The sequence below is a fragment of the Leucoraja erinacea genome, unplaced genomic scaffold (assembly GCF_028641065.1).
Source record: "Leucoraja erinacea ecotype New England unplaced genomic scaffold, Leri_hhj_1 Leri_548S, whole genome shotgun sequence".
In the NCBI taxonomy this organism is placed as follows: Eukaryota; Metazoa; Chordata; class Chondrichthyes; order Rajiformes; family Rajidae; genus Leucoraja; species Leucoraja erinaceus.
Window position 1 is genome coordinate 87,898 of NW_026576452.1, and position 10,875 is coordinate 98,772.

At 50.2% G+C, this 10,875-nt stretch overlaps 1 protein-coding gene across 1 annotated transcript; it reads right to left on the reverse strand.

The window, feature by feature from the left end:
- Positions 1–531: 531 nt before the first annotated feature.
- Positions 532–10,429, reverse strand: LOC129694110 (transmembrane emp24 domain-containing protein 10-like). Its single transcript, XM_055630833.1, is given in 6 exon segments — positions 532–1,342; positions 2,868–2,994; positions 4,667–4,740; positions 8,770–8,890; positions 10,162–10,182; positions 10,185–10,429. Coding segments are annotated over 6 exon segments (666 nt in total). The 5' UTR covers positions 10,386–10,429; the 3' UTR covers positions 532–1,220.
- Positions 10,430–10,875: the final 446 nt, after the last annotated feature.

Consider the following 10,875-nt stretch of genomic DNA (forward strand, 5'->3'; position numbering starts at 1 on the left):
CCAGAAAAATCCCTTTCTGCAGGTTATTGATTGATTGATTGACACAGCGTGAAAACAAGCCTTTTGGCCCAACGAGCCCACACCAACCATCGATCACCAGTTCACACTAATTCCACGTTTTCTCACTCCCTGCACCCTAAGGGGCAATTTACAAAGGGCCAATTAATGCACAAACCTCTATTTTCTGTGGGATACGGGAGGAAACCAGAGCACCCAGAGGAAACCCACGGGGTCCCAGGGAGAATGTGCAAACTCCACACACAGACCGCACCAGAGATCGGGATCTGACTCTGAGGCACGTCGCTGTAACGACTGTAAATGCCGACTGACGAATTTTCCCGGCATGCTCGGTTTTTGACTGCGTCAGCCTGTGGAAAAGAATTTCTACAAATCTTAGTGATTGCTCAACTTTCCCCTGGAGAGTGAACCAAGACAAGCAGAGGTGTAGAAAGAAGGAACTGCAGGTGCTGGTTCACAAAAGAAGACACAAAGTGCTGGAGTAACTCAGCGGGTCAGGTAGCATCTCTGGAGAACATGGATAGATGACGTTTTGGGTCAGGGCCCTTCTTCAGACTGGCGTTTCGGGTCCTTAGTCTAGTTTGGAGATCCAGCGCAGAAACAGGCCCTTCGGCCCATCGAGTCCGCGCCGACCAGCGATCACCCCATACACCAGCACTATCCTACACACTAGGAACAATTTACAATTCTTACCAAAGCCAATTAATCTACAGACATGGGCGTCTTTGGAGTGTGGGAGGAAACCGGAGCACCCGGAGAAAACCCATGTGGTCACAAGGAGAATGAGGACACTCCACACCAGAGATTAGGACTGAACCCGGGTCTTTGGCGCTGTTGAGGCAGCATCTCTACTGCTGCGCCACCGTGTCGGGATCTTTCTTCAGGTGCCCTCTCCAGAGATGCTGCCCGACCCGAAAGAGCTGCTCCAGCACTCTGTGCCTCCTTCTCAAGCTGAAGTACATTTCCCCGATGGGGGAGGTTTACGTGTTTGCCCAAAAGATTTAGAGAGGCTTCTAGCCATGACCACAGGTCAATTATCGACCGCAGTGCTGCAGATTAAAAATACAACCCCTGGATCAAATACTTAAAGCACTGCATTTAATACGAAGAAACAATGGTACGTTATCATTCATCTCTGCCCCCCCAAGTCAGACATACACTGCTGAACACGCACGCACTCACACACACAGCTCTGATCACCGTTATTCAATTAGCTTCTTGGCTTTAAAGAAGCGACGGAGATAGAAGACTTGCCAAGTGGCCAGGCCGACCAGACAGCACATGGAGAAGATGCTGAAATACAGGACACGGGCACTTGTCGATTCTGCGGAGAGAGAGAGAGAGAGAGAGAGAATTAAGCTCCTCAGTGGTTGTCAAGTCACCGAGCCACGCGGAGCAGAAATAATTGAATATTGATTTATCTAACTTCAAGTAACCCTTGCTCCCCCTCTCTCACCGTGCCTCCCCCACCTTAGTCGTCGTACTAGTTTCATTGTAGTCCTGTTGGCTTTCACTGTCTGAACAACTCATTATCACCTTCCCAACAGCCAACAATGGATCATTGTTGTCTCTATTTTCCTTGGTCAATGAAGCTTTTCGCATATCTTTCAATCATTTGTCCTTCTATATCTCTCGTCGACACAAAATACCGGAGTAACTCAGCGGGACAGACAGGCAGCATCTCGGGAGAGAAGGAATGGGTGACGTTTCGGGTCGAGACCCTTCTTCAGACAATCAGGGGAGAGGGAACCGAGGCATATGGAAAGGGAAGGCGTGAAAACGACAGATCAAAGCAGACGATGATAAGGACATGTAGAATAGTCCATTGTTAGCTGAAGGCATACAATCAGTAAAATTAATCAGAACAACAGTGAAACTAGTCAGAGAACTAGGGTGGGGGAGGGACAGAGACGGAGGGAAAGCAAGGCTTTTGAAAGAAATCAATATTCATACCGCCAGGTTGTAAGCTGCCCAAGCTGTATCACCCAATCTATACCCCTTGTTTCCCTTTCTCCTGACCCCTCTGAAGAAGGGTCTCGACCCGAAACGTCACCTATGCTGCCTATCCCGCTGAGTCACTCCAGTTTTTTTTGGGTCAATCTTTGGTTTTTACCAGCATCTGCAGTTCCTTCCTACACATCATGTGTTAACTTCTGTATAAAATCATGAGAGGAATAGATCGGATGCCTGCGCAGAGTACGTAAATCGAGGATCAAAGGACATAGGTTTAAGGTGAAGGGGAAAAGATTTAATAGGAATCTGAGGGGTAACTTTTTCACGTAGGTGGGTGATGGGTGTATGGAACAAGCTGCCAGAGGAGGTAGTTGAGGCTGGGACTATCCCAACAACTACCTCAGAAAGCAGTGGAGGCTAATTCTCTGGATGCTTTCAAGAGAGAGTTAGATAGAGCTCTTAAAGATAGCGGAGTCGAGCGATATGGGGAGAAGGCAGGAATAGGGTACTGATTGTGGATGATCAACCATGATCACAGTGAATGGCAGTGCTGGCTCGAAGGGTCAAATGGCCTACTCCTGCACCTATTGTCTTTTGAAACAGTCAAGTTTATTTGTCACATACACATACGAGATGTACAGTGCAATGAAAAGTGGCAATGCTTGCAGATTGTGCAAAAGGTTAAGTGGATAGGACAGGTTTGGGGGGATATGACCAAACGCGGGCAGGTGTGATGAGTGCCCCTGGGACATTGTTGGCCAGCATGGGCAAGTTAGGCCTGTCTCCTCTATGACTCTGGCGCTGTGAGGCAGCAACTCTGCCGCAGTGACTGAGAAAGCGGCTTGCAGGGGTCAGGGACAGTCCAGCTGGCTGCCCAGTGGAGGGGCTGTGCTCACCGTTGGTGTCCCTCATCTCTTCCTCCCGCTGCTTCATGTAGGCAAAGTCGTTGACGATCGCCTCCGACAGGTCCTCCAGCCGCCGCAGCTCCACCTCCAGAGGTTTCAGCTTCTCCGCCTTCGCGACCTGACGGGGAGAGACAAGCGTTCTTGCAGACTGCCCCAAAAACATCGCCCATCCCTCCGTGGATAGAAAGACGGGACAACCGCCCACCTCCACTGCAATCCCACCCCTGACGCACAGAGACCCTGGCCATCTCCGTACAGACCGCACCTGTGGTCAGGATCGAACCCGGGTCTCTGGCGCTGTGAGGCAGCAGCTCTACCTGCTGCGCCACCGTGCTGCCGAGATACAGCATGGAGCCAGGCCCTTTGACCCACCGAGTCCACACCGACCATCAATCGCCCGTTCACACAAATCTACATAACAATATCACCAGGAGACTATAGTCCAATACAAGCACTGAGTAGTGGCATTGAGCAAATCAACGATTGGATGAACCAGAATTTTCTCCAATTAAACAAAGAAAAAACTGAAATAATTGTTTTTGGAGCCAAGGAAGAACGATTAAAAGTTAGCACCCAGCTCTAAATGGTAATGCTAAAAACAACAAACCAAGCCAGAAACTTAGGAGTAGTCATGGACTCAGACCTGAACTTCAACAGCCACATAAAAACAGTCACAAAGTCAGCCTACTATCACCTAAAGAATATATCAAGGATTAAAGGACTTATGTCTCAGCAGATTTGGAAAAACTTGTCCATGCATTTATCTTCAGCAGGCTCGACTACTGTAACAGTGTCTTTACAGGTCTCCCTAAAAAGTCGATCAGACAGCTGCAGTTAATTCAGAACGCTGCTGCTCGAGTCCTCACTAAGACCAAAAAAGTAGATCACATTACTCCAGTTCTGAGGTTTTTACACTGGCTTCCTGTCTGTCAAATAATTGATTTCAAAATACTACTGTTGGTTTACAAAGCACTGAATGGTTTAGGGCCAAAATACATTTCTGATCTTCTGCTTAGCTACGAACCACCCAGACCTCTCAGAACGTCTGGGACAGGTCTGCTCTGTGTCCCCAGAGTCAAAACTAAACATGGAGAGGCAGCATTTATGCACCACATATCTGGAACAAACTCCCAGAAAACTGCAGGTCTGCTGCAACTCTCAGCTCTTTTAAATCTAGACTGAAGACTTTTCTGTTTGCCGCTGCCTTTCAGTAAACAATACAATTTATTAATTACCTATACTGCACTGTCACTTCTATTCCTGGTTTGATTCTATTTTAAATATTTTATTTGATTGCTTTTAATTTTGTAATTGTTTTATCTGAATAATCTAATAATCGTTTAACATCTAAATGTGATTTTATATGTGTTTCTTTCCAATGCGTTTAATGTTTTATGTAAAGCACTTTGAATGACCTTGTTGTTGAAAGGTGCTATACAAATAAACTTGCCTTGCCTTGCGTTATCCCACTTTCTCACCCGCTCCCTACACACCAAGGTGGAAATTTGCCACTGTTTTACAGTGGCGCAGCTGGTAGAGCCACTGCTGAACTACGCCAGAGACCATGTCCCCGCAAACTGGACCGTGCCCGCCCCCTGCCAAAATATCGAGCGTGCATTAGCACATCATCTCCCGTGATCACGTCTGTCCTAGTGAACGGCACTTGCACCCTCCCCCCACTAGACAGCAGCCCTCAAACTCTGTGCACGTACACACTATTGCACACCCACAAACACGCCCCCTCCCGTAGAACGCCCACCCCGCGCATAGAAGGAGGCGCGGTGACCTACATCTTCATAGTTCTTGGCCTCCACTCCGTGTTTGGTGTTGAGAACGATCTGCTGGTCCGGGCCCCGGAAGTGCCCTGGGAACAAGGGAAACACAATCACAATCACACCGTTTCACAGCGACGAGCTCGCGACCAAGCCTAGGATACAGCAATCATGGCGTGGGTGGCACAGTGGCGCAGAGGTAAAGTTGCCGCCTCACAGCGCCAGAGGCCCGGGTTTGTTCCTCACAACTTCTGCTGTCGGTATGGTGTTTGCACATTCACCCTGTGACTGTGTGGATTTTCTCCGAATGACACCGTTTTCTCCCATACTCCAAAAGACGTACAGATTTGCAGGTTAATTTTGCTCATGTCAGCACAGACTCGGTGGGCCGAAGGGCCTGACCACGGGTGCCGTCTTAACAGAGCCTGTATCTTCTCCCTGTGGATTTTCTCCAGGTGCTCTGGTTTCCTCGCACATCCCAAAGATGTGCAGGTTTGTATGTTCATTTGTAAGATGGGATTGCACATCACTAGTGCATGGGTGATTAATGGGCGGCATGGACTCGATAAACCAAGGGGCCTGTCTCCACGCAATATCTCTAAAACTAATCACTTAGCCCTCCTTGCTCCCTCTCTCCAGAATCACCCCCCCCCCACCCCCCCCGTTTCCTCCCACCCACAAGACATGCAGATCTGAAGGTTAATTGGCTTTACTTTAGACTTCAGAGATACAGCGCGGAAACAGGCCCTTCAGCCCCACAGAGTCTATGCCGACCAGCGATCCCCGCACATTGACACTATCCCACACACATTAGGGACAACTTGAATTTGTACCAAGCCAATTAACCTACAAACTTGCAGGACTGTGAAGTGTGAGAGGAAAACAAAGATCTCGGAGATCTCGCGGGTCACGAGGAGAACGTACAAACTCCGTACAGACAGCACCTGTGGTCGGGATCGAACCCGGGTCTCTGGCGCTGCAAGGCAGCAAATCTACCACTGAGGTACCCGTGATGAGGGGCGAGAGGGCGGCAGGCAGAGCAAGCTGAACGGAGTCTGGTGCCGCAGCTGCATACAGAGGCGCGGGGGGTGGGGGAGGAAAGACGAGAGATAAAATTCAGAGAGGGAGTTTGCAGAGTAACATGGAGGATGGCAGGAAGTGTTTTAATTGGAGGTCGCTGAGGGGGTAGAGTAGTCACACAGCGTGGAAACCGGCCATTCCGTCCAATTTGCCCACATGCCACGTCTACACTAGTCCCTCCTGCCTGCGTTTGGCACATATCTTTCCAAACCTGTCCTATCCATGTACCTATCCAAATTTTATTTAAATGTTGTGATAGCAACTCGTTCCGTACCTCCACCAACATTTGTGTAAAACGAAGTTACCCTACCCGTAATAGCCCTGTCCCACGGTACGAGTTCATTCCAAGAGCTCTCCCGAGTTTAAAAAAAATCAGACTCGGGGTAAGCACGGAGAATGAACGTAGCGGGTACGTCGGAGCTCGGAGACGTCTCTTACCGGCTCGCAACGCTAACGGCAGGTACCCGGGAAGACTCGCTAACGGCAGGTAAGCACGGGAAGACTCGGGAAGATTTTTCAAAATGTTGAAAAATGTCCACGAGAGCCCCGAGTACTGACGAGTGGCCATTACTGTAAATCTCCGAGTTTGAATCAACTCGGGAGAGCTTTTGCAAAGAACGTGTACCGTGGGACAGGGGTTTTAGATTCCTCTTAAATCTTTCCCCCCCCCCCCCCCCCACCTTAAACCTTTGTCCTCTGGTTCCCGATTCCCCTACTCTGAGCAAGAGACTGTGTGTTAACCCTATGTATGCCTCTCATGATTTTATACTCCTCCATAGGATGACCTCTCACCCTCCAGCATGCCAAGGAATAATGCCCTATCCTGCCTATTCTCGAGCCCTGGCAACGTTCTCATTAATTTTCTCTGCACCTTTTCCACCTTAACAACACCCTTACTATAGCAGGGTAATCAAAACTGAACACAAAACTCAAACCATGATCTCATCGTCCCCAATTAATTTATCCCATCGATAAAAGTTGGTAAGAAAATTACTTTGCAAGTCCAAACATTCTGGGGTTTTTTGTCTTGGTACCAGCTGCACATCCCTTGTGAATTCCCATCAACTGACCAGACACGTCCAATATCAAGGTTTCAGTTCTGTACTTTGCTCTCTGCTGCCCAAGTTCCTGCCACACAGCAACGTCTCTACTTCCTCATAGGGCTTAGGAAGTTCGGCATGTCCCCCAACAGTTTAGTGCAAGATAAAGCCAGTAAATTCTGATCAGATAGCCTGAGGATCTGCAATGAGGTAGATAGTAGTTCAGCACCGCTCTCTGGTTGTGGTTGGATGGTTCAGTTGCCTGATAACACCTGGGGAGAAACGGTGCCTGAATTTGGAGATGTGCGTTTTCACACTTCTGTACCCCTTGCCTGGTGGGAGTGGGCAGAAGAGGGAGTGGCCGGGGTGAGACTGGTCCTTGATTATGCTGCTGGCCTTGCCGAGGCAGCTTGAGGGAGCAATAGTCAATTGAAGGGAGGTTGGTTTGTGTGATGGTCTGGGCTGCGTCAATTCACTGCAATTTCTTGCGGTCTTGGCTGTTCCCAAACTAAGCTGCGATGCATCACAATAACATGGCGCATCTGTAGATGCATCACAGCCTGGTGTGAGAACAGTTCCATCAAATATCGCAAGAAATTGCAGTGAATTGTGCAGGCAGCCCAAACCATCACCCAAACCAACCACCCTTCTTCCATTTACTCCATTTTTATACCTCACACGGCCTCGGCAAGGCCAGCAGCATAATCAAGGACCAGTCGCACCCTGGCCACTACTTCTTTTCCCATCGGACAAGATGTACAGAAGTGTTAAAGGACACATCTACATGCTTACATATTCAGATTCAGGGACAGCTTCCTCGCAGCTGTTATCAGGCATCTGAACCATCCTACCCAACAACTAGAGAGCGGTCCTGAGTTACCATCAACCTCATTGGACTATCTTTGCTGGGACTTTATCTTGCACTAAATGTATCTGTACACTGTGGATGGCTCAATTGTAATCATAGATTTTCTTCCCTCTGGCTGGTTAACACACAACAAAAGCTTTTCACTATACCACAGCACACGTGATAACAAACTAAACCAACCTAAACTCAGAAGTGTGAAAACGCACACCTCCAGTTTCAGGGACAGTTTCTTCCCAGCCGTTATCAGGGAACTGAAGCATCCTTTCAACAACTAGAGAGCGGTCCCGGCCTCCCAGCAACCTCATTGGAGACCCTTGGACTATCTTAAATTGGACTTAACCTTGCACTTAACGTTATCCCCTTCATCCTGCGTCTGTACACTGTGGATGGGTTAATTGTAAACATTGTAGTCTTTCCGCTGACAAGATAGGAGGTAACAGAAATGCTTTTCACTGTACCTACAAGAATTATTGCAATTATTGGTGTGCCTCTGCATGTGTATATTATATGTATATATATATATGTAGGTACGTGTGTGTGTGTGTGTGTATATATATATATATGCACATACACATACACACACATATACATATATATATATATATATATATACACATATGCACACACACACACAGAACCTTTTTTCTCGTTTTTTATATTGTTTACATTGTCCTATGTTTGCATATTCTGTTGTGCTGGCTGCAAGTAAGAATTTCCCTATTCTAGTCAAGAGTGTTCGATAGAGCTCTTAAAGATAGTGGAGTCAAGGGATATGGGGAGAAGGCAGGAACAGGGTACTGATTGTGGATGATCAGCCATGATCACATTGAATGGCGGTGTGTGTGCAACCTCAGATGCTGTAAGGGCCGAATGGCCTACTCCTGCAGCTATTGTCTATCTGGGACATACGCCAATTGACTCATGACTACATGATTATAATCAACCATAGACACAAAATGCTGAAGCAACTCAGCGGGACAGGCAGCATCTCCGGCGTGTTGGCATGGGTGACGGTTTTGGTCGAGATCCTTTTTCAGATTATTATAATCAACTCTTGACTCAATTGGATCTTACTTCGGTACACGTGACAATAATAAATAAAACTAAACATCCTGGCCCCAGCTTGGACTCACCCGCGGGTAGCCGGTTCTCGAAGCAGATCTCAAACATGTCATAGTCGTCGGTGGTGAAGGCAAACTTGCCTTTGCTGGCCTGCTCTTTGGAGTAGAGAATGTGGCCGGAGGAGTCCGTCACCTGGGAGAGAGCACATGTGGGATCTTACGATGCGACAGAACATTAATCTTCCCAGGAGGGAAATTGATGCGCCAACAGTCATAAAACACAACGACAAGATACATGAAATTAAAGTGACAAATGGAAAGGATAGGAGATAAGCAGAGACTGGGGAGGGTGGGGGTGTCAGTCTACCCAACGACAGAAGGGGGAGGAGTTGTAGTTTAATAGCCACAAGGAAGAAGGATCTCCTGTGGCGTTCTGTGCTGCATCAAAGTGGAACCAGTCTGTTGCTGAAGGTGCTCCTCAGGTTGACCAGTGTGTCATGGAGGGGATGGGCTGTATTGTCCAAGAAGCTCTGCAATTTGAGGAGCATCCTCCCCTCAAAGACTACCTCCCGTGAATCCAACTCTGCCCCCAGGACGGAGCCAGCCGTCTATACCCAGATATCTTGGGTATCTCGATATCCCCTTCCCTCCCTTACCCCCCCCCCCCCCCCCACTACTTCTATCCTCTCACACTCCTTCCCCTTTCATCACCACCACCCCATGTACCATATCCTACCTCCCTCTACCCCCATTCCTTGTTCAAGAAGGAACTGCAGATGCTGGAGAATTTAAGGTAGATAAAATTGCTGGAGAAAATCAGCGGGTGCAGCAGCATCTATGGAGCGAAGGAAATAGGCAACGTCTGAAGAAGGGTTTCGGCCCGAAACATTGCCTATTTCCTTCACTCCATAGATGCTGCCGCACCCGCTGAATTTCTTCAGCAATTTTGTCTACCCCCCCTTTCCTTTCCCCCCCTCTCCTCATCCTCCCCCACTTCCTCATCTCCCCACCTCATGTGTGTTTTACCCTTTCCTCTTCAACCCCAGAGCCACTCACCCCCATCCCTTTTCCCCCCTCCCCGTCTGCACACTACCCCCCCATCCTTCAACTTCCCTCCTCGCACCCCCCCTCCTTCCCCCCCCTCTCTCCCCATCCCCCCCCCCCCCCCCTCCATCCCCCCCCCCATCCTTCTCTCCCCCCTCTTTCCCGGTCTCCCCCCCCCCTCCTCTCTTTTCCCTCTTCCCCTTCTCCCCCCCCCACTCTCTCCCCTCCTCTCCCCCCCCCTCTCTCCCTCTCTCCCGGTCTCTCTGCCCCCACCCCCATCCCCCACCCACCCCCCCACCCTCTCCCCCTCCTCCCCATCCTCCCCCTCCTCCCCATCCCCCCCCCCCACCTTCTCCCCCCCCCCCTCTCCCTCTCTCTCCCGGTCTCCCCCTCCACCCCCATCCCCCATCCCCCCAGTACCTTGAGGTCGGTGCGGGGCCGCCGGGCTGTTCACTCCAGCTCGTACTCTCGGTCACCAGGACGTCCTTGTGGATCTCCTCGCGCAGACACTTCCTGGCGTTGGCGGGGAGATGGAAGGAGACGGCGGCGGCGGGGTGTGCGAGGCGGAGGAGGGTGATGGCGGCGAGGGCGAGGGCGACGGGCAGCAGCGGACACGGAGACGGAGACGGACACGGCGGCGACATGGCGGAGCGACCGGGCCGAACGGGCCTCCTCCCTCCCTCACTTCCGGCGGCGTCGCGCGCGTGGCGCCAGCTGGTTGGCGGCTCCAGCGTCACTTCCGCCATGAGCGGGGCAAGCGCAGAGTCATCCCCCTGCAACACTCTGGGACAGAGCATGCGCAGTGCCCCTCCCCACGCTGGACATGCGCAATGCCCCTCTCCACGCTGGAGTGTGTCATGCGCAGTGCTTGCTCAGACACCGGAGCATGCGCAGTGGCCCCTCCACGCTGGAAGCGAGCGGGACATGCGCAGTGGCGTTCTCCCCGCTGGAGCGGAGTATGCGCAGTCGCTCATTCATCGCACACACTCACACAATACACAGACAGGCAGACAGGTGTCATGGATGATGCCTGTCCCACTGAGCTAAGTCCAAGTCAAGTTTATTCGTCACATACACATACGAGATGTGCAGTGAAATGAAAAGTGGCAATGCTTGCGGACTTTGTGCAAAAAG